The sequence below is a fragment of the Dermacentor variabilis genome, chromosome 7 (genome assembly GCF_050947875.1).
Source record: "Dermacentor variabilis isolate Ectoservices chromosome 7, ASM5094787v1, whole genome shotgun sequence".
Taxonomy (NCBI): Eukaryota; Metazoa; Arthropoda; class Arachnida; order Ixodida; family Ixodidae; genus Dermacentor; species Dermacentor variabilis.
Window position 1 is genome coordinate 26,136,124 of NC_134574.1, and position 25,030 is coordinate 26,161,153.

General features: G+C 47.9%; 1 protein-coding gene across 2 annotated transcripts in view; it reads right to left on the minus strand.

Moving 5' to 3' along the window:
* LOC142588987 (uncharacterized) overlaps positions 1-25,030 on the minus strand; it is a 185,643-nt gene that overhangs the window by 93,223 nt on the left and 67,390 nt on the right. For both annotated transcript variants that reach the window (XM_075700781.1, XM_075700780.1), the window contains exon 6: positions 11,986-12,012. In XM_075700781.1, coding sequence (XP_075556896.1) covers positions 11,986-12,012 — 27 coding nt within the window. The remainder of the gene's footprint in view (positions 1-11,985; positions 12,013-25,030) is intronic.

Sequence of the window (25,030 nt, forward strand, 5' to 3'; positions counted from 1 at the left end):
TAGAAATCATTCCTCATCTTGCAAATATACGAACATGTTTTGGTTTCATTGGCATTGCTTAGACACATTTTTTGAAACCAATGCTTATTCAAACAAGGCATATAATCTGAAGAAAAGTGTAGAGGATTCTATAATGCCTTGCAGTTACGAGTGCAAGTGGAAATACTTGACCCAGATCTGGTACACTAACGAGAGACCTCAGCAACCACCTGTCAAAACGAAGCAAGTGGAGAGGTTATCCACTCGATGGCAGCATATTGTTTCTAGACTTGTTTTTAGAATTCGGGGATCACTCAACTAGCGTAGAAGAAACTGTCTACTGATAGGGAAGCACTTCTTAATTTGCTCTTAAATCTCAAGACATGCTGACGTGAGAGTGAGTTCATTATATGTGCGTGCAGAAGTGCGGTAAATGAAAATACTTTCATCCAAACGTAGAACATTGCAGAGCGTTGTCCTCATGAGCAACAGTAGACTTGCATGTTGTTATTGTGACATCAAGCCTACTTCACGATTTAGAGCATAGAAAGACGTATAAAAAGGCATACAAAAAGAAACGCATGTCATAATGGTGAATGTGCTTTGAAAAGCTTCTCCTCAATACTTATTTGTACTGTGGTGACATTGTATAGGAAGCGAAAAGAAAAAAATACCGGCTGTCGACTAGCCTTAGGTGTGCACCTGAGATTATAATAAAGACTACAACCGTGGCCGATTGGGGTTTGTAGTTTTTAACAAATTCTCACTTCGCTTCACTGCAGCACACTGTATGCTTCAGCGCGGAGGCCTCAGGTGAGCACCCGAGATAACAATAAATGCTAGAAGCGTGGCCGAGTGAGGTTTACAGTTTTTATAATGACGCGTTGCTTGCGCTGCGAATGCGCGCAAATTCTCACTCGTTTCACTGCAATTCAGTGCAATACACCATTTGCTTCGCCACAATACATACGTGCCATGCGTTGAAGCCATTAAAATTATCGTTTTTTTTCATAAATGAAGAATCGTAGCAAGCTCAACGTTTTAGTAGAGTTTCCCCCGTGATCTATGCTTTATTCCTATAAAAGAGGACGCAATTACGTGTTGGCCACGCGCTTTTCCTTGACGCATAGCGGATATGAGAAAATCATATAGCACGAAGAATGAGGGGTCAGAGTGAAACCGCACGCGTGGTAGCAGGAAAATGCTTATGATTTGAAGCATTCTTAGAAGGGTTGTGGACTCACATCTGCAAATATGTGCGCGCCTCTCGCTCCGCGCGGTATGCACTCAGTCACTCTGTGTGGCGTCAAATTATTTTGGGCAACAAGGTTCAGTACACTCTGAACTGCAACAAAAACTTACCGTGTCATCGTTATTGTTGTAGCCTCAACGCATGGCTCATGATCATGCCGCCGCCGTCTTCTTCCTTTTCGATGTGGCGCATGTCTACGTTCGGCATGAATGCTTTTTCAGCGTCGTTGAAAACGGAGCGACGTGGCTTTCGGCAGCGAGGCGTGGTGTTGTCAGGAGCCTGCACACAACCCCTGCGCGCGCAGGCATTTCTTGAAGCATTTCACGTTGCTTCACGTGCCTCGGATACATCACAATGGTAGTGATGCGTGCTACTGTCAGCAAATGGGCGTCAATGCCCACTGCTGCAGCGCGTTTACCGCGGCGGCAGCTCAGCGTCGGGGCGTAAATAACTTAAATCTCGGAGGCAACTTCGGAGGCCGCGGTCCTGGGTGCCGCCATGATAGCGGAACTCGCCTGTGGCGAGAGCCAATAGGCGAGCAACTCTGTCCCCCCGGCGCCCAGGGGATATGTTTTCCGTATTGGCAGTGAGGACTTACGGAGTCGCCATTTGTCGGAAGCGCCTCCCTTGCATAGTATGAGGGATCACGCAGCGCGCTCTCATAGGTTTGGCTTATGGCGCTTAAAACACCGCGTGGCAGCCCTCCTGTACGTTTCTGTAAGTACTCTCAAAACGAGGGAACTTTATTACTGTCGAAATAATAATCTTGGGCAGACTGAAGGCACAGAATCATTTACAGACGCTGTCTCTTTACCGAATACGTACAGTGAAAGCCACTGCGCGCGGTCGCCGCGATGGAGTCTCCCGAACCGGCTTCTTGCCTGAAAGGTCGGCAACCGCTGAGCGCCAACTATGTGAAATATGTTCTTACAATGGGTGGCCTGTATAACCAAATGGCGCATAACAGAGCGAAGCATCAATGCATGCGGCGAACACATGGGTTTGCGGCGACCGACTGCAAGTCTGCATGCATGTCCGCGCACAATGTTTCGCTTTCACTGAGAGGGTTTTGAAACCACGTTGTGAGCTTTAGGCACCAGCATATGAGCATTTAACAGTCCACAAGCAACCATTGTTGCGTGGACGTTATCAGAGCTGTTGAAACACAATTTCGTTTTAACAAGGGACTTCGACGCCTACGGCGACTGTGATGTGCCGTCGCGACGATTCAATAGTTTTTTTTTCTGCTGAATTCTTGGACGCTTCAATATTATTTCCAAAGTTGCGTCGCACTGTATGCTGTCAGCGGGCGATATCGCAGTGCTTCTGTCTCGTGATCCAGTGCGTTAATTCATAATACAAACATGACCATATGTCATACCATTATTTAATGTACTTCTTACCACTCCCTTTCCATTACAGTGAACATACCAGTGTCTAGCATCAACAAGTTCATAGACCAAACCGTCGTGACATTAGCCGGGCAGGGAGCGCGGGCGAACTCTCAGTGCGCGTTTACTGCTACTGACCGAACATCGCAGTCCCGGCGCCGTAGCAGAAATATTCCTGGCGTCTGTGCTTGCTGCATACCCGAGTTGTAGCCGATAGCTGTTTGCCGGTTCTAAGTTTCGCGAGCCAAGCGTCACGGAGCTTCTTGTCCTGCGGCTACGTGTGAATAGACAGTTTTAGTAATGCGCCATGACGATACGTACGCAGCACGCAAGTGCTTTGCGGAACGTGGGAGCGCGTGTCGCGTTAGCGCTTTTAGTACTGCGAAATGCCTTCGTACGTAAGCGGGCGAGCGTTAGGCGCCGGGCGCGCCGCAGCGCATTGGCCGCGTCCGCCAGTATACGTAGACCGTCTGTCGAACTACACGCTGTTGATCTCGCTAACGTGATGCAACGTGTGGGCGCGTTCCCGCTTCGTCGAACTATATTTAGGCCTTTAAGCGACTCTGCTTTTAATACGGATGGAATACACGAATCATATCGAAAAAAAAAAAACCGAGTACTTGCTTTACGAGGATGGCACGCTCATTTGCGATAAACTGCGCCAAAAGCAGGTCGAGCCTTTCGTGCAAACAGCACACACTGAACACTTCCTCAAAAACAAGGTTCCTATTTTCGCTACGCATTCCCACCGTGAAGGATCCGGGAAGGGCTTCTGCGCGTTCACTTCACGCAGCAAAGCCAAATCGTAGACCATTGAAAAGTACAGCCGTCCGCTGGTCGCCGTTGACGCTGCCCTTTTGGGAAACTAGTTTGTCTCGCGCTCTCCTGAACGAGCGAGAACCACGAGAGCAGCACTACGCTAATCGCTAATCGCATGCTCGGATATCTTCGTCGTAACTTTGCAAAATCACCTTCGCCTCTCAAACTAATGCTATATAAAACACTCATTCGCCCTAAGTTAGAATATGCCGCTTCGGTTTGGGATCCGCATTATAATACTTTGGTGCATACGCTTGAAATGGTGCAAAATAATTCCGTCCGTTTTATGCTTTCTAACTTATAGGGGTATTACTCAGGCTCGCGCGTGCGCACCTGACCCTTCTCTGGATCGCACAGCGCCGGCGGAGCGGCAGTCGCTCACTAGCACTTTCGCAGCAGCCCTAGCAGTCAGAGCTGTGACCCCTAACCCGCGGTTCGCAGTGAGTTGCGACCACGGCGGGTTCAGGCCAGTGGGGACAGGGTGAGTCTCGACCTAAGGTGTTTATTCACCTTAGAGTACAAGGATACCAACAGACAACAACAGCCACAACACATACAAATACAACACAAAACCACAGCGGCGGAGCATTCCGCACGTCTGGGGTGAAACAAACCGCACAATGTGGGAACCACAAAAGAGGCTGATAAGAGTTCAGCTCACCCAGAGTGGATCCGCGCTCGGGCCCTGGGGCGGTGAGTCGCACACAAAGGCCGGACGCAACAGGGGGACGGCGTGCGGCGGTCTCAGCGGCTGAATTGAGATGCGGCCAGTCGCAAGCTCCTCAACCGAAAGACAACCGTGCATCGGGGGAATAGCGCTTCTCCCCGAGCGGCGGAGAGGGAGTCTTCCCCGGTTCCAAGGAAAGGAAAGGAGGGAACGGGGTGCCTTGGGCTGCGGCGTCGCGGCCAGGCGCGAAGAGCAGCGGGAGCGGCGAACGTGCCCTCTCCCAGCCACTCTCCGCGAGCGAGCACGTGATTATCGCGTGATAACTGCGTGGCCGCTCCGGAGATATTGGGATGCGCGTGCGATCCCCACATCAACTACAGTCGAATCGCGAGCATCACGGTAATGAAAGCTAACCTTAATCTACCTACGCTTGCTTCTCGACGTGCGATGCTTCGGTTAAGCCTTTTTCACAAACTGTATCATCATCCCTACCTGCGTGATTTACTAATACTTCCTCCCCATTACGTTTCACACCGTTTGGATCATGCTCATAAAGTTGGCATTCCGTTGCGTAAAACAGAAACATTCCTACATTCCTACATACCACGCACATCAAATGATTGAAAGTGCCTTCCCAAATTGGTAGTAACAATTTCAGATCATGAAAAATGTGTGACTTCATTTACCAATGCTCTGTAACATCTTGTTTTTGTTTGCCTCTTTATAGCTATTATTGTATAATTAGAAAAACTGGACTGCTTCTTTGTATATATATGGTAATTTTCGTAACATGTATTTTGCCCCTTCATAACTACTATCGCATAATTAGAAACATTGTGCTGCTTCTTGCAGTTAAACTATTGCTTTTCTGTGTTTTGTACCACTCCCCTCTGTAATGTCTGTGGACCCTGAGGGTATCATAAATAAATAAATAAGTAAATAAATAAATAAATAAAAAAGGCTCCCTACGTACGCACGCAAGAATCGGATGCGTGCGTACGCAGTGGCCGCGTAAGCATCACGTTCCATTCGTGTTGCGTTCTGCACATGCGCACTTTGCAGAACGTAGCAAATCTTACGTGCGCAACGGCGTTGCGTACGCTACTTACGTAGTACTAAAACTAGACAGCTTTAGTATAGCGTAAAACGCTTGCGTTAGCGCTAGCGTCCGATACAGCGCTAACGCAAAGAAAGGCTGCACTGCGCGGCACAAGGTAGTGTTTTAGAATAGCGGAACGGAGAAAAGCGCTAACGTTAACGCAAACATATACGGCGCCATCTAGATGTAAAAACACGAAATACTGGCAAGCCAAATCCACAAGAAATGTCGAGCTAATCCAATGCCGAATCCGCAAGTATGTCCCTAAGTCAAGCTTGTCCAAAGCAACAGTCGCTGCGTTAATTACGCATGTAGGTATTTGGTTTCAGTGTTGTTTTGTCGAGAGTCGCAAAACACACCGATTATTTTTAGCATGCCGCGATCGAGTGTTCTGTGGGACCCATATTACCTGTACTTTCTAAGTAGGGATGACATAGACGCCCTCATGCTTCGTGAACAAGAGCGACCGCGCAGGTTGTACGTGTTCTCAAGAGGCGGCCTGCTCAATATCGAGGTGTATTCCGGAGGGGACGTTTCGCCGGCAATTTCGCTTCCAGATAGCGGATTTCCCACTTCTTTCCACTTTTTTGCAACAGACGCCCATCTTGACGTCTGTCGGAATGGGTTCAAGGCGAAAACCTCGTTCAGGAGGTTCATGTCGTCGTTGTTAGTGAAGCGCACACGCATTGTGACCACTGCACCGACCACACTACTTTGTTTTGCCGCGGAAAATGTGACATGCATCGGCTTGACATGCGGCTTTACACCAAGCGAACGAGCGCAATACACTTGGGCGCAATCTCGAGGCGGATACAGCAAACATAAGCAAACATGAGCAAACCTACTCGTTAAGCCTAGTGCGCCGCTAAACGAGAACGTATATCGTAAACAGCATCCATTTGTCACCTGTACGCCGCTGTCGAAGCATCATCACACAAATCTAAAGCGAACAAGAGCATTAGTTGGGAATGAATGAGCCGAACAGTGCAGGCCGACGACTCGATAGATCCGAAGCGGGCAGCTCTCACTTCGACTGGCGCCGCCATGTTGCCGTACGTAAGGCTCCCTTTGCGTGCGTTAGCGTTCACCGCTAAATCCTGCAAATAGCGTACGTACATAAGAGCTCCAGCAGCGTTTACGTACAGCGATGCGCAGTGTGGTGCACGCAACGCTAACGCTAACGCTAACTCTTTTCGTTTGCTGCTTTACGCTATACTAAATCTGTCTACTGTCTAATAAGGCTGACGTCTGGCTCCGTTGCATACGTCCGGCACTGCGACACCGAGCAGTAGCCTACCATGCTGCATGTCTCCAAAAGCAGCCACTACCTATTATAGTGATTTCAAATGTTGTCAAGCAGACACCCAAGGAGGGAAAGCCTCGCCACTTCATCAGAACCGTAGCGAAGGTAGGACTTTACACTTTAGTTTTCAGCTCGCTTCGGCGCTTCCGAAGCAGACGATGCGGCCGCTGTGTCCACGTGATCCCTCATTCCACGTCACGCCGACGTTGGCACCAGCTTTTCCAGTGGTGGAGCTCACCCCCATACGCCCCAGGAGAGGCTCTACTCAGTCCGCGCGCTAGGAGAAAAGTGTGGAGAAAATGACGTAGAAGATCCTTATTTTTACTTGCTGTATTTTTTTTTTGCTGTAGCGGCCATGTTTTTCTGGCCACAATAGCGGCTTTGTTATGGTTCTGCGCTCTCACACGTGTTGCTCCGTAGGTTTCGTAGCGTGGCAAAGGCGCCGTGTGGGCAAATTTGCGTTAGCCTCCGTGTTTTGTTGCACTGTGTTATCTGGGCCGTTCTCTCCGGGATGTCGCTGTGGCCAGGTGGCACAGGAGGAACTAAAGCTCGTGAAATGAAAGCGTAAGGAACGCTGTACGCAATGTACCACGCCACGGCAATAGCAACGAACAAAGGAATATCGGCGGGACATTTTGCCCTTTTCGGCGGAATCATGCTAACGTGCCATCGCAGGCCGAAACCCATGCGTTTCAGAATCTGTACCTGTACAATGAACGCCTTGCAGGTCAGTGATGCCTGCTTTTGACTTCCTGCGTTTGCGGCACGTAGAACGTGCGTTATGCAAGAATGCATAGTCCTGGTTTTAGAACATTCCTGTTCAGTAAGAACTTGCTTTTGTGCATATTACGCACGTTGCTTAACTGTTACTTGTTTCTTGCAGTACTGGCGACAGCACGGAGTCATTTAAGCAGAGCGTTCGAGGTTCATGCACAACTGCACAGGTGTACCATAATACACGTGCTGTTAGAGTGTCACGCAGAATATGCGCATTTTGCTGCCCACGGCACCGTGCGCCAGCCAGTTGACGCATCATCCGGAAGATGAGAAAGAAGTGGCTGTATTTACTTAAGGACCAATCTTCCCTACCACAAGCATATTTTATCTGTGCGCGCGAGAAGCGCAGGAAATTGAAGATTAGTGGATGCGCTGCAAGAGTGAGCAACGCTCCATACACTGTAGTACGCCTGCGAACACATGAAACGGCTGTTCCATGGTCGCACGTAGGCCCGTTCTACGCGCGTACTCTTCTGCACCGTGCGCCGGCTATCGAAAAACCGTTCCGTGAGGCTTCACTTATCGTGGGAAAGAAGGCACCTCAGGCCGCAGTCAACGAATCTAAACGCGGAGTCAGAAATGACGTTCTGCCTCCTCGGCGGCGTGCTGTCATAGTGATGAGCGGCCACCCAAAATTTGCTCAATAAAGCACGGCATTTCCTCAAGCCACAGCGAGAATGTGTGTTTGTGCTCATAAACTCCAAATGGATTGCAAATGTGTTCTTGCAATGCATGGAGAATGCGTACATTCTTTTCGTATCGCCAGTCGTCTAGCTTGCAAGGCCGTCTGAGAACCCCAGGAAGCCTAGGCAGAGGAATGCAAGTAGAAGGCAGTGATAAAGGCGACCTTATTTAAAAGCGCAAGAACAGGGCAGCAGCCGGTACCTGCGGTTGATGAGAACAGTTCAGTTGGCAGGCCCTATAAAGCTTGCTTATTTTCATAAAAGCCAATAAAAGCAGCCGATTCGACATTATTGCCCAATATGCGAAGTTCATTATGAACTTCTTTCAACATGACGTCGGCGACGGTAATGCAGTGAGGCATCACGATTACATCTATTTGTTTAGTATTGCTGTGGAGCGCGCGCTTCCGAGCAGCGCAGTTGCGCGCAGCGGGGCGTGATTTCACGAGAAATGTAAACAAGAGAGGAGAACTGGCCCGATATGATGGCGGAGCAACGCCAAAATCCGGCTTCACTTAGTTTAGCGAAGAGTGAGGCCAGGGCCCCGCCTCAGTTTTCCTTCCTCCATGATTGCCCCTCTGTTATTACGTCATCGCTTCGAATTTTCTGGGTAGCAGTGGGTCGTTGCTGCGTGGTGGAGATGGCTCTTGCAACGTCGTCGTCGTCGTCCTGACTCATGCGTCGGGGGCCACGTGAATCAGTCCTCGCAAGCTGATCAGCGGGTCAATCGCGTCGGTATTTATACACGACTCGTCGAACATTCCAGGGTAATCGCTGGTGTCCATGTGCCTTTCAGAAACTACTACACAATTGTTGTCGCGCATACAACCTGATCACGAATGGTTCGGCAAGAACATACACAACAGACAGAATCAGTGATAACATTAAAGTAAATTCGGAACCACGCAGGCGCGTCTTGCGCTGAGCTATAACATTAAGTTGTTAGTGGGGGAAATGCATTCCCCGAGAAAAGAATAACTAAGCACACCGGTCAATAGCATTTATAATGGCAACGGGCTGCGTGGAGATGAGGAAGGGGCACAATGCTTACACCATACTTAGATAACTCCCATAGGAATTTCTGCAGGAAGTTCTTTCTTGTTTTCTGCATTTTTTTCATAATCGGTTCCTATAATTCGTTTCATACATGAGGTACAACGCTGTGGAAGCTAGAAATACTTTTTGCAGTGGCTGCTTTAGAACTTGCGGATAGTTCGATATTTTTTGACCGCAATTCCGCGATTCCAGACATAGGCTCAATATTGAATGGAAAATAAAGTTTAATCCTTACAAAGAAAGCAACTGTGTTATGCAACTGCAAATGCGTTGTTCTAGATCAATTTGGTCTTCGTAGTTTTTATTTGCAGCCTGGCGCGGCAGCCTCCCGTGTGTGCGCGCACGAGGAAACGCCGTTGGTGCACAGCGAAGCATTGACGGAACGCGCGGAGTGATAAATTTTCGTGACCAAACTACTTGCGTAGCTGCCACAGCGCTGCACCTGATGTCTGAAAGGGTGTATAATTTTTGGCACATCCTTATCATTTTGCAACGAATTTGTTTGATCACCAACCACAAAAAAAGGGCTTGCGTGCTCGTCCACCATCACGTAGCACGCGTAACGAACTACTTTTCTCACTCTACTCACTTCCTGGCCCCACCGTACTTGTCTTGAGGAACGTGTCAACGACCTGAGCACTGCCACTGATGAGCGGCATGGCTCCGCGAATGCGCGGTGTATACCCCTGGAACCAATGAGTAATTTGGAAGGGTAGTGGTTTTGGCTAGTCGCTTTTGCATAATGGTAAGTGGTGCAGCGCCAAGCAGGCCAAAGGGACACGGAAAAGACGAGGACGAGCGCTTACTGCCATGTGAAATTTTGTTGTTTGGTAGTGAACTTTATGAAAAAAAAAACTGAAGAAAGAAAGATGCGAGAACGTGAAGTGAAGCCCCGTAACTGTACGTGTAATTACAGAATTCGTACAGATATCGTTGGGAATGTGGTGCATGCTACGTGTGCCAGACTAGCAGGTGTTTAAACGGTTGACTGCGAGAGCATGCCAACAATGTTAGGAACGGAAGGGAAAGGTTTCTAGCCCCACATTGTGGTGCGTGTGGCTGCGCCCCCACGTTCGGGAAAACAAAGGCAATTTTTGCGCGCATGGACGACCACACGCGCTTCGTTATCGAAGCAGCAGGCACGACACGTCTAGGATGTCCCTGCGTAAGCAAGTCATCTCTGGCCTTATCGCAACGGGAGTTGGCATTTATAGACCAACTCGACGCGAAAAGTGGGCTGTTAGAGTGTCTGTGTTTTACGTCGAATTTTCGTATCTTGTTTTGCTTCGGCGTTTTCTGGTTAAACTTCCACGTCAAAAATGAGATTTGCGTTGGCAGTAAGCGTTGGTCCTCATCCTTTTCGTGTCCTTCTGTCCTGCTTCGCGCTGCACCACTTACAAACGAGTAATCTCGTTAACACTTTCTTTTTTCTTTTTTTCCGTCTTCGTTTTAGTTTACTGTAACCTTTGAAAAAGGTCGACCCACTGACCGAAATAAACCGACGATAACCACGAATTTGTGCTTGCCATCCTTCGAAAAAGCTTGGCCCATTGAAAAATCCAGGCCGTATGTATGTATGTATGTATGTATGTATGTATGTATGTATGTATGTATGTATGTATGTATGTATGTATGTATGTATGTATGTATGTATGTATGTATGTATGTATGTATGTATGTATGTATGTATGTATGTATGTATGTATGTATGTATGTATGTATGTATGTATGTATGTATGTATGTATGTATGTATGTATGTATGTATGTATGTATGTATGTATGTATGTATATGTGACCGCGACCATAGTGTCGTTAGAATTGCTATTGCAATAAAAGTTGAACGAGTCTCCTGACATATGCGATGGCCTATTTTCAAAGTAGATTTCTGATATCATCGTCAGCATCGTCGCCAGAGGAGCAATGGCTTGCGTGATGACAACGATAAGAAGGCACGAGCATGGCGCCAAGGCAGCCATACGACCACGGAATCGGAGATGAAGGGTGACTTTGGCAAGGACCACAATTTGACGGCGATGACATAACAAGACGAATTCGACGACGAGAAGAACAGCATGACGACCATAATGGCGTGACGAATGCCAGGGCAGACGGTGGCACAACAACGACGACAGCGACAACTACGAAGTATCGCGTCGACAACGATGACAGCGGCATAACAATGGCGGTAGCATGACAAAGACGTCGACGCCACCGACAACGCCATGACGCCTACAATGGCGCAAAGATTACGGAAAGGTGGCGACTATAGTGTGCGGGCAATGAAGCGTAGATGAAAACGATAAGGACATAATGACGACAAGACGACGAAACTACGACGGGATAGGTGTTTTCGTAGTAAATTGCACCCAAATGAAGTTTCGTGCCCGAAAACGACGATGGAGACGGCAACGATGCATGACTACGACAATAGTGACAATGGCGTTTTAAAATTACAACAGCATGATAATGACGATAGCATTGCGCTTATGCCAGTTTGACGACAGCTGCACGTCAACTACGAAGGCGTGACGACAATTGGGAATAAAAAATTGTGATGGCACGAACACTGTGATGCATTACACAGGGACACTACTGACGGAACACGAACCACATAATGTAGACGTCATAATAATGACGTCGACATGACAATAACGGTGAAATGCTATCGCCATCGCATTCGTGCATCATTCGCATAAACATTGTTTCCCCCTAGTATGCGGCCTAAGCATATATATATATATATATATATATATATATATATATATATATATATATATATATATATATATATATATATTAATATAGCAATTTATTATTGGAAAGATATGTCAGATTTTTTGTAGGCACTTCGCTGGCGTAGTTACGCGTTATTATGAGTACTTTAAATGAGAAATTTACAATTTCTGCAGGACTAGATGGATAAATGGCAATGACAAAAATTTAGTTACACATACGTACTCTTTCACCAGCATGCCAGAAGGTTCCCTGGAAAGGTATAAAAGCATCTTTATAAAATACAGCACTCTCCAGTACACCTAGACAAACGAACGTGTAGCGTAACCTATTTACGCACGCATGGAGCGGAAGTAAAATACTGCATAATACAGGTGATCTAGTTCCCCAAAAGTCATGGCATGCATGATTGAGGTCAAAAAGACTTAGACATACTATTAAAAGAAAAGGGCCGAATGAATCTCTGAAAGACAAACTGACCTCCGTTCTAGCTGACTTCAGAGGAAAGTTAAAAAATGCAAAGCATCACTATTTCAGCATAACATTCTCCGACTTCATTACCAACAATCCACACAGGTTTTGGAAATACTTTCGCCCGTGTTCAGGTGTGTGACCTGAACGGTCTGTAGAAGAGAAAACGGCTCGAGCAAACACATTCAATAACTTTTTCTTTTCGGTTTTCACTTCAGATAATGGCTTAATTCCCTCCCTACCCCGTCCACCTAAAAGTATCAATTCATTAAGCATTACCAACGCCGGAGTTCTTAATCTATTGCTTAATCTCGACATCGAGAAAGCTAACGGGCCAGATAATATCCCGAATGAGTTTTTAAAAGCGTATGCAGAATGGTGTAGCCAATACTTTGCCATTATATACCGCAAATCACTTGCGTCCACTACCAGATGACTGGAAAAAAGTGAAGGTGATTCTTATACATAAATCTGGCGACAGCAACGAACCTTCTAACTACAGGCCAATCTCACTTATCAGCACATCTTGTAAAATATTGGAACATATCTTCAAACACACCACTATATTTCTCGAGCAAGAACGTATATTAATACCTCAACAACACGGCTTTAGAAGTGGCCTCTCAATGGTCACACAACTAACCGAAGTAGTGTATGACCTTGCGCTCAACCTGAACAGCCGAAATCAGACAGACATGATCCTCCTCGACTTCAGTGAAGCATTTGATTGTGTAAGCCATGTAAAATTAGTTGCAAAACTAGAGGCTACGATCGGGGACGGTCATATTACTGCATGGATAAAGAACTTATCGCATCGAACACAGCACGTTACTGTAGATAGCACCCCTTCCAGGTCTGTAGCTGTCACCTCTGGTGTTCCCCAAGGGTCAGTACTGGGCCCGTTGCTATTTTCGATCTTTATTAACGACATTGCTGCTAACATTGAATGTGACATTAAGCTCTTCGCGGATGATTGTATCATTTATACAGAAATTTTCAGTTACGCAGACCACTTATTATTAAACAGAGCACTCGATTTGGTGTCCGATTGGTGTAAAGAATGGCAAATGTCAATTAACACCAGTAAATCTGTATGCATGTCCTCTACAACAAAAAAGAAGCCTTGGGAATTTACTTACGCCCTCGGTGGTACTTGCCTTAATAATGTAAATAACCACAAATACCTAGGTTTGACATTTTCTGACCTTTCATGGTACTTACAGATTGATAATATTACCTCAGTCGCATTACGCAAGCTTTTTTTTCTTAGACGATGTTTAGGCCTTACGCCGAAGCACACCAGACTACTAGCCTATACAACTTTTGTTCGCCCTATCTTAGAATACGCTAACATTGCCTGGTTCCCGCACACACCAACTAACATATAAAAACTAGAAAAGGTGCGAAGAAAAGCTGTGAGGTTCATTTTTAACAAATACAGGCCCTATGACTCCCCAACAAACCTGTTAGCTAACGCACGTCTTAATACACTATCTGTTAGGGCCAGAGAAGCCCGCTTAAAATTCATCTACCAACTAATGCACGGCAGTTATAAGATACACCGAGCTAAGTACATTACTTTGTCTACATCACGTCTATCGCGAAAAAACCACCCATTTACACTAAACCAGTAAAGTGTTCGCAATGACGCGCTTAAGTTTTCACTTTTCCCATGTGCGATCAAAGGTTGGAATCTCCTCCACTCAGACGTAGTTTCCACTCCGTCACTATCATCATTTATCAACCTACTCGACACAGCCAACAGAGAAGACGGCACTTAACGCATCCACATATATTAAACTGTAATACTTACTTCTGCGCGTGGAACGTCTGCACTTCAACCCCCAAACTGGCCGCTTCTGCGCGGTTATCTGTTAGCTTTATAGCTTCTCTAATCCTACATGGGTCATTTATTCGCTAATTTTTATATAAATTCTAGTAATACTATATTATTATATTGTTATACCAACTATACTGTTATATTGTTATGGCCATATTGTTGTACCAACCAAAAGTATTGTACTTCACATCGGCATTGGTGATTTCTACAGTTGTTAATGAAGCTTTTTCTCTTTTCTTTCTTTCTTTTACTGTGCCATGTATAATGACCTGTTTGTTTCTTTTTGTAAGACTGTGCCCCCCTGCTTTGGTCTTACTGAGACTAGCAGTATTGCAAATAAAATAAATAAAGATAGCGTACGGTGACTTTAATTTTGAACATTGTTTAGGATGTCGCCTTCTTTGTAGGATTCGACGAGGCCAAGAGACACTGCTACGGCGAGGACTTGATGTATCATATTGACACGTACACAACAAAACATGAAAAAAATACCTCAAGATGTTAGTCCTAACTGCGGCGTGTGCTCTACTTTTGAAAAGATCCGCCATGTAATCTGCCTCCGCCTGCACTATGCGACTTAGCGGAGCACACTTCCAGCTCTCTATCTCCTCTAGGCTGGCAGCTACTTTCTGAGGAAGTTCTATGTGCCCAGAAAGACGTTAGAATATGCCTACGTGTAGCAAAAGTAGGGTCATGCTATTCATGTGTGGCCATTGTCGATGGCCAGTTCACAGGTGTTGATCTGATGTCTATATTTTGTTATTATGGGCTGCACTATTTCATGTTCAGATATTTATAGATAATTTATGTATATTGTCAGTTTATTTCGTGCTTGATCATGTGCTATGACAGTACAGCTTCGATACAGTGGTGTGTTCGTATAAGTGCTGTACAAATACTGCTAGCTTGTGTCATATTGCTTTATGTGCTTGTGACTAACAAAAACTTGTCGCGTCGGTTCTCCTTCTCAATCATTGCTGTTGTTACAATGTGTATTTCCCTGCAATTGCCAGGACAGTGACAAAATTTTGTATACGAAAGCTGGTGCTTAGGTAATTGTATTATTTCATCATCGTTACGCGTACTCCTTCATCACTCCTTTACTTTGTTGTATTTTACACTTTCTCTTTAACCTTGTGTGGAGCCGCAGTACGATCAAGCAGTACTTGCTGTGCATATCAAAAATGGAAGGTACAAAGACGGGACAACCACTTAGTGGTCTTACGGTGGCCTAATTCACTGTTTGCAACTTTATTAAAAGTTATCTTTATAATATGGATACCTTCATAGCAGAACAATAATCACGACAATAAGCTCACCTGCGGATTTACAGTGCCTACATTGGGTTGTAATTATATGAGTGGTAGTCTGTATTGGCGCAGGACGCATGCAATACGTTAAACGAACGAATTTTCTACTTTTATCAGGTTAAGATGCACCAGCTATACACCTTTTCACGCTGTAAAATGGGTTATGCATTTTTATTATTTAGTGCAAGATATTTCTCGTAGCACTTGAAAAATATTGCCGCCTATAATCTAAGCATTTCTGACGCTGACATCATCACAAATAAACCTTATACGGATGCTATAAGCCATAGGTAGTATTGTAACCAGGAGCAAGGAGCGAGGAGGGGGGTTGTGGAGACATATAAGCACATTTCGAAGTGTTCTATAGAAGTCATGCGCTGCCATATCATCATATGTAAAGGAACCAACCAAGCGCCGTCAAGTAAAACTATCTTGCACCGCTTTGAATAGATATCATTATGAGTTACACAGATAGTGGCTCGCGTACAAGATGGCAGCACATAGGATATATCCCCAATATAGTTCTCATAGCACATAGGCCTCGTAGACTTCGTAGGCCTCGTTTGCGCGAGTGTTAGCTGCGTCGTTACTCTCGGCACCAAATTACGCCTTCTGGTGAGGAATGCAGTGGACAGGAGAAAATGGCTGCACTTGCTGTGTGTTCACATATTGTGCTTTTAGACGTGTTGTAGGATCTGCTCAGGTGTTTGCTTTAGACGTGTTCTTATCTTCTGAGTGAGATGTACAAAGGTAATTCCCTGAGCAGCTCTATTCCGTCCTTGGCTACACAAAAAGCAAGCGAACTAGGAAGCTGCTCAAGCACGAGCCCTGCAGTCGACGTTCGAAGTTTGTGGTTGTGTGGAGTGCATTCGCTGTTCACGCAAGGTTTGTGCAGGGTCTGAGAAATGACACTATATGATAGTGGCTTTAAATTGGAAATACTTCATGCCCAGCAAGGTTGCTTGCGTGGCTATTCACTTTGTTGTCGTTAACTGCGCGATAGTGTGCGTCTTGCTTCCATGCGCTGCGGGTTTTTGATAAAAGCATAACAGTGCCGCTTAAGACCTTTCAGCATCTTTATTTTGGGTCTGCTCAGTTCACTTTCTGAATCGAAAGCCCATGGCGATCAACTCGTACTAAAAACTGCGCCTTGGATCCGAAATAGCTTTTATTCCGAAAAACTTTTATGTTTAGGCCAACGTTCGGCGCTCCCCTCAAGGTCGATCACCTACCAGTCCTCACCCGACACGTCTCTCACGTGCTGGATAAGCAAAGGCAGTAGAATGTTAGTTGTATGGAGTGAGCCAGTCCGTCCGTGACTTTGGCTTGATGTTACTGGGAATGGTGGAGAGGGCTGATTACAGGTTGGGTTGAATTTGAGCGCAATGCCATAGACAATGCTGTAGAGATGAATATTCCATGCAGTTCGGGCATTTTCGTCGCCCGGGCAGGCCCGGAATATAGTGGCGCAAAAAAGGAGTCATTATTTTCTTTGGAGTCTTCAGAGAATAGCATTGTACTCTCTCGAGGGGTCAGCAGGATGAGCGATAAGGGCAACGGCACTGGTGCGAAGTTTTTTAGAAGTGATTTGCGCACCTTGTGCAAAGACTTCCTGTGTTCCCTTGGTATAAATAAATTCGGGTGGCCATAACGACGGAGGAACCTGAAAACTAACTACACGGGTGAGCTCATGAGCTCGGGAGCTTCTTGCTCCCCCATCCCTTGATGCCCAAGTATCTACTGCAAGCTAACACAGAGGGAAGGGTGTACGTACAAGTGACATTGAAATATACGGCGTATATACCCAGGTAGCCAATTGTCGCTAAACCTGCGGCATGCATCTTGGTTGTCGGTGCGAGTAAAGATGCGTTGAGTAGAATGAGGAGGCAGGGTGACTGCTCCGAGCAGCACCCTGCGTGCTTCGGATGAGCCCGGGACTCCTATGTGTGCGTTTACAGGCTCGTAGCCAGGGACAATCACTGCAGTCAGATATCTACCCTCCAAGTGACTAGCACCCGTATAGTAATACGTAGAGGGTTTTCCCTATTTACTGGTTTGGCTATCTGGGAGCGGTGAGCTTCGTGTTTCGGTGACTGCATATGTTGTGGTATAGGTAGGACTGTGAATCTGGGCAGTGAGTCTCATGGTGGTGAATACAGTGGTGGAAGAGGGGTTAGAGCGCCTGTGTGATATGCTTGGTGATCGAGCAGTTTGTGCTTTTGTGGGGATGGTTGAAGCCTTTGAATCTGCGCTTGTCCTCAAATTGTAATGCGTTCGTCAGATGTGTTGAAAAGCCATCCATCCAATAACATTGTAACAGAATCATTATCGATTTGTATAGCAGGTTGTGTTTGGCCACGTATGTGACAGTGCTAATTGGGATGGCCATATCCTGTGGACCTCTTTTGTCTCGTTTAGCAATACTTTCTGGGAAAAAATGTTAATATTACGATAATGGTGTAAGTCCGCAAGCTTCTTGAATTAAAAGGATATCTGGGTTTTGCGTTTCTCGGCGGATGAATTGTTGCAAGAAAGCCTTCTTCATTCGAAGGCTTCTGCTATTCCATTGCCATATTGCTAGAGGTTGAATAGTGCTGGCCTTGTTATAGATCGGCAAAGCCGGAGGACTCATCAAACTTGGACTGCGCGGATGTCAGTGCACAAGCGAATATTTGTGCGTTTGCTACTAGCCGTTGAACCACGACATAGTGCGTGCGAGCTTTTGTTTTGGATACTGCATTTCAGCCTCTATCGTGCTGAAATGCAGTAACCTCGTTCGCGAGGCTGTCTTGTTTAGCCATTAGAACCTGGACAGCTCGACAAAAGCGTTGCATGCTTGTTTGGCCAGACATATGCGTTGGTGTTGTAGATTGTGTTGTAGGGCGATGAAGAGCTTCGGACTACGAGTGATCAAGAACTGGAATCCATAAAATAGAACGCGTAGCCTGTGAAGTGTTAAGTGAGGTTTGTGAGGAGTTAGTAGGTGGGTTTGGACGGACTGGCTCACCGACCTCAGAGGCTAGCTGGCTGTTATTTGTGGGACGTTTTAGCCCCGGAGTGGTAGATCATTTGGCGGCCGTAAATCGCGGGCTTCTATTCAAATAATTTCTTCTGCTGGTTTGGCTAGTACTGTGACTCCGACTGCGGCAGCGACTGTCCTTGCGAAGTTCTGGCGAAGTGGCAGTGGAAGTGTCTGGCGTCTTTCTGTTTATGGTGACTCTTCAGTCCTGTTGAGGGGGACAGTGTGTCCCATGTGACGATGCAGGGAAATCAGTCGTATACTGAAAGGCCTTCTTGTTGTGTATCTATCGGCCACAGTGCTTGGAAGCCCGCGAACGCGCCGCACGGTCCGCTTCTTTTCTTGCTGGACAGTCTTTCAAAGTTGGCGAATCTTCACCTCCAGATTTAGAGCAGTAGGGGAAGCAGTCCAAGGGTGAGGAATGCTTTCCGGACCAACAAATGTTCTACTGCAATGGTGGCATATACAACGCGTTAAACGATTTGGGCATACGTCGGTGGCGTGATCGAACGTGAAGCAATGGGAGTGCAGTGAACTTTTGCGTCGAAATGGGTGGAGACACTGAACAACGCGAATAATAAGGGCAAATCTGGGTAAACGTGGGTCTTCCACCGTCAAGAGCACGGCACTGGACGAGCTTATTCGGCGGGTAGTAAAGTGTTTTTGCTTGTTCTGCTTTCACAATACTCTGCAGGTCTTCGTCGGAGAGCGAGGAAGGTATTTTTTTGTCCGTTTTGTCCGTTTTGTCCGTTGATAGGATCAGCAGCCACGTAGGTGTTTGTCTCGTAAGACGCATCTTTGATGGTGATGCTCTTTAGTTCCGCTAGCTTGTCGCAGCAGATAGACGATAGGTGTCGACGGCCATCAGGTTTTGCGTGGTGCGAATTTTGAAGTATGTGTCGCTGCGTTCCATTGTGTTGAGTCCTGCAGCCGAGCGGACATCGTTACCGAGGCTACCGACGTCTATCGGGGTAAGGTTCAGGCGTGCCGCGATTTTAAAAATCACCGTGGTGGCTTGTTGCAAGGGCACGGCGTTGTTGCAACGGTGCACCACTGGCCGAGTGTGGAAGCGGACGCCGCTGCTTGCTCGATTTCCATGATTCAGAAGCCCACGAATGCGCGTGGCGTCGGTGGTGTCGAGGTGGCGTCGAGCCAAGCAGTAAGCTTAGCGGCCGGCGGCCGGAAACCTGGGAAACTTCTTGCAAAATCTGCACCGAAAGGATAAAAACTTCGTCTCACTGGAAGGTGGGTATTTTTATATGTTTTCTTAGCACAATTTTGGAGTCCTATAGGGGCAGTTGGGGCCGTTGATAGGGCGAAAGCTTTGAGGAGCGGAAGTGGATCCGTGCTGGCTTGGCGACCGCGTCTCAGCCCCAGCGATAGCGAGGGTGTGGATCTGAAAGAAGGGTAAGCAAGCAGAAAGCGTTCGGATGGGCCTGTCAACTTCGTAAGTTGTGTAGTGGTTGTTCCGGTACGACAGGTAAAGAAGACTGCACGTTAATTGACGGTTTTCACGTACTGTGTTTTCAGAGCGCAGCTCTTAGGCGCCCGTTCCTGTGGCCAGCATCAGGGCCGGCGTAACCGAGAGAATGAGCATAGCGAAGGATAAAAGACCGAAAGCGGAGCGCAGGTCGGCATGAAATACGCGAGGACGAAAGCGGAGGAGGAGGGTGCAGCGGAACCATTAGGCGGAAAGTGAAGGAGGAGGGTATGGCAAAAGGGTGAGAAGAAAAGCGTAGCGTGGTGAGAATGGATTACGAGGATTACGAGGTGGCGCCAGAGTAGTGCCCGTCGTCTGAACTGTCTGTTGGTGACTGCTGCTGTGCACCGTGCCCACACGTCACTTACGGGCTGACTCTCGCGATCTCCAGATTAGCGAGGCTGTCGGGCCAAAGTTCGCTCCATTTGCAGCGTGCCAGCCAATATATCGCGAAATTAAAACACTATAGAGATGGGCTCAAATTTCTCATTAGGGTGGATCGTAATCGTCGGTGATGTTTTTTTGCTACGTGATACGCATAGAATAAAGCGCCAAGGCTGAATAATATATGAATTGCAATTTTAAGCAATAAGTATGCCCTGTTTGTTAAGTCTACTTACGTATAGCAGTCTCATGTACTACATTCAAATTACTAAGACTTCACCGGCAGGCCATGCGACTTACCGATTTTAAGACATTCTTGCCCAATTTAAAGTTATCGTTTCTGCTAATATCGCAGACAGCGTGCTGGATTATATCGCGGCAAACTACGGTCATTTCATTTTGATTAACATATCACAACAGATTCTGGCCAATTGCCAGCCTCTTTAACGGTGCGACAGTCAATTTTGGCCAAAGAGCGGCCAACACATAGTCTTATGAATTAATAATGGCAACAAACGACGCAAAATAGCTGTAAAGGCGCCTAAAAGCAATCGCTGTAGATCGCTTAGGATATCGACACATGCACTTGTTTGTCTTTATCGGGCGACACGTTTCACCGCCTAACAAATGTTATCGTACAGCGCAGGACGCGCCTGCATGTATCGGAAGTTTCTGGAATGTTATCGATGCTTCCATCCGCTATCTGTGACCGAACCTTGTGTAATCTGATCGCATCTGTGCGCGACGCGAATAACGTAGAACTTTGTAGAAGGCACTTGGGTCCCAGCGATTACTCTGGAACATTCGACGACTGATGTATAAAAGCGCACGCGCTTCACCCGCTGATCACATTTTCGACGATCGCCAACCGTGTTCGCCGCTATCGTTGTGCTATAAGTGTAGCCTGTTTTTGTGGGCACATGTTCGCCGAATAAAAGTTAGTTTTGTCTTTCACAGTATTGCTACTGTGTTCTTCAACGTCACCACCATGTGACATCTGGTGGAGGTGCTTTTCGTTCGTGTACCGGACGCCCCCGACAAGCCGTGATCCAAGTCCGGACCGCAAAGAGAACACCAACATAGTCCCGGACCATCGAGCAAGCCGCCGTCTTCAACAACTTCCTTTGGAGCACGGACTTTTGCCTGGGATGACCAGGAAGATTGCCACCAAGTCCACCCCAATGGCAGCACCAGCGTCCCCCATCGTTCTGCAGCAGCCCAGGGAGCCTCCGGCCTTCCGCGGTTCAACGTTCGAGGACCCGGAAAGCTGGCTTGAGACATACGAGAGGGTCGCTGCTTTTAACAACTGGAACAGCGACGGCAAACTGCGACATGTCTTCTTCGCATTGGAAGACGCTGCCAGGACGTGGTTCGAGAACCGAGAAGCCACGTTAATGACCTAGGAGCTGTTCCGAAGCGGCTTCCTGCAGACATTCGCAAGCCTCGTACGGCGAGAACGAGTCCAAGCGCTATTAGGAACCCGGGTGCAGTTACCTAATGAGACAACCGCGATCTTCACGGAAGAAATGAACCGTCTATTCGACCATGCCGACCCTGAAATGCCCGAGGAGAAGAAAGTCCGCCTACTCATGCGTGGTGTGAAGGAGGAACTTTTTGCCGGAATGGTGCGAAGCCCACCGAAGACGGTCGAGGAGTTTCTTCGCGAGGCCACCAGCATCGAGAAGACACTCGACATGCGAAACCGGCAATTGGACCGCCGCATGAACTCGACAAACTACGCCGGTGTTCAGTCACTGGCCACAGAAGACCTTTGCGAGACTATCCGAGCGGTCGTGCGGGAGGAGCTACAGGATCTGTTCATATCATCACAGCCTCAAGTGGCTTCGATTGCCGACGCCGTACGTGAACAGCTCCAACAACAACTCGGAGGAGCCCCTGAATCGCCGCAACTTCAGCCACAAGCGATGAGATACGTCGCTGTAGCCCGCCATCACGTTCCCCCTCCGCGCCCACGGCAGGGCCCACTGACGACACAGTTACGTCGTCCACCACCAGCCCCGCCGCCAGCACGCCAACCCGTCACCCCACGCGGCATTCCAAGGAAGACTGACGTTTGACGCGCCCCCGACCACCGTCCGCTTTGCTATAACTGCGGAGGAGCCGCGCACATCTACCGCCAATGCCCATACCGGGAGATGGTACTCCGAGGGTTCGCCGTTAACGCGCGGCGACCACAGATTGGCGAACGACCTCGCGATATCGCCGACTACCTCGCCGCCACTCAGTGGAGCCCTCGACGACCGTCCCGTTCGCCGTCACCAGGCCGCTACCTGTCGCCGCAGCGCCAACCATACACCAGCCCAGCCCGGGGCCGCTCTGCGAGCCCATATCCGGAAAACTAAAAGCAGCAACCGATAGAGGTGCGGTTGCTGTCCGTCAAACTGACGAAGATCCTTCGCTGCCGACGAAGATGACGAAGAGACCATCTCGACGACATAATAACGACACGCCGCCATCCAGACGAAGTCAGGAAGCCAAGACTACACCGACGAAAGACGATCTGACGACGCGACGTTCCAACTTCAGTTCAACACGAAGCAGCCGTGATCCGACGCCAAGATCTAACTGCAACGCCAGACAAAGAACCACCGACCTCGACGTGCTTCTCGACGGCCACTCAATTACCGCCTTAGTGGACACAGGGACTGATTACTCCGTAGTGACTGGACACATTGCCGCCCAGTTGAAGAAAGTTAAGACTACATGGGAGGGCCCTCAAATTCGGACCGCTGGAGGACACCTTATAACGCCGACTGGAATGTGCATGGCAAGAATTACTATTCATGACCGGACTTACCCTGCCACCTTCGTTATCCTCCAACAGTGTTCACAAGACGTCATTCTCGGCATGGACTGCCTGAACCAACACGGTGCAATCATCGACCTGAAGTCGAAGTCAATAACGCTGTCGGAAGATCAAGCGATACCGCCGGAGAGCCTTCCTAGTCACTGCGCCTTGAGTGTGCTCGAAGATCAAGTGAGCATCCCGCCTCGCTCGAGCATTGCTATTTCTGTCAGCACCGAAACACCTGCTGACGTAGAAGGCGTCATCGAAGACGACCAACGTCTACTGCTCGTTCGCGAAATTTGCGTGGCAAGAAGAATCGCTCGACTGCACGGAGGAAACACGAAAGTGGTGCTAACAAACTTCAGCCAGGAGTTCAAGCACATCAACAAGAGCACGACGATCGCATACATAGAGGAAATTCTGGAAACCAGCAGTCCGTGTGTCCTCTCGGATTCTGCCGCGTGTACCCCCCGACGACCGTAATTCCCGAAGCAGACTTCGACATAAATCCAAGTCTCCCCATGATTACGCCACAACAGCTCAGAAGTTTGCTTCGACGATACAAAGAGTGCTTTTCTACGTCACCAATGGTTCGACAAACGCCAGTCGCAAAGCATGGCATAATAACCGAAGAGTCTGCTCGACCACTCCGCCAGAGCCCTTATCGAGTTTCTACACGAGAACGTGAGGCTATAAGGCACACAAGTCGACGAAATGCTGCGCAACGGCATCATCCAGCCGTCAAAAAGCCCGTGGGCATCTCCTGTAGTCTCGGTGAAGAAAATTGACGGAACCCTACATTTCTGCGTCGATTATTGTCGTCTGAATAAGATCACGAAGAAGGACTTATACCCGCTCCCACGAATAGACGAGGCATTGGATGGGCTCTGCAACCCTAAATACTTCTCATCGTTGGACCTCAAGTCTGGCTATTGGCAAAGAGAAGTCGACGAAAGAGATGGCGAAAAGACCGCCTTCATCACGCCAGCCGGCCTCTAGGATTTCGAGGTTATGCCATTCGGACAGTACTCGGCGCCTGCAATGTTCCAGCGCGTGATCGACACGGTTTTAGCAGGACTGAAGTGACAGACCTGTCTCGTATACTTGGATGACGTCGTCGTCTTCGCCGGAAATTTCGACAATCACCTTAGGTGGCTTGCAACAGTACTAGAGGCCATCAGGTCATCAGGGCTTACTCTGAAGCCGGAAAAGTACCACTTCGCTTAAGACGAGCTTCTTTTTTTAGGCCACGTCACCAGCAAATCTGGAGCCCGCCCGGACCCGCAGAAGACAGCTGCTATCGCAAAGTTCCCGCAGCCCGTTGACAAGAAGGCAGTGCGTAGATTCCTTGGCATGTGTGCCTACTACAGCGCTTTGTCAAGGACTTTTCACGCATCGCGAAGCCGCTAACACATGTAACCAAATGTGATGTCGAGTTCAAGTGGGAAACGCCGCCGGCCAATGAATTTCAAGAGCTCAAACGATGCATGGAGTCGCCGCCGGTACGTGCACACTTCTACAAGGACGCCGATACCGAAATCCACACTGACGCCAGTAGCCTAGGCCTAGGTGCCGTCCTAGTCCAGAGGAAAGACAGACTTGAGCGGGTGGTATCTTATGCTAGCCGGTCGCTGTCAAAAGCGGAAGGCAATTATTCCGCGATTGAAAAGGAATGCCTCGCCGTCATTTGGGCTATAGCAAAATTCCGCCCTTACCTCTATGGCAGGCCATTGAAAATCGTCAGCGACCATCACGCGCTGTGTCTAACTTAACGGACCCTTCAGGACGGCTGGCGCGGTGGAGCCTCAGACTACAAGAATACGATATCACTGTAACCTACAAAGCCGGACGAAAACACTCAGATGCCGATTGCCTATCGCGCGCCCCCATTGACCCACCGCCGCAAGATGACGAGGATGACGACGCGTTCCTTGAAATAATAAGCGCGGAAGACTTC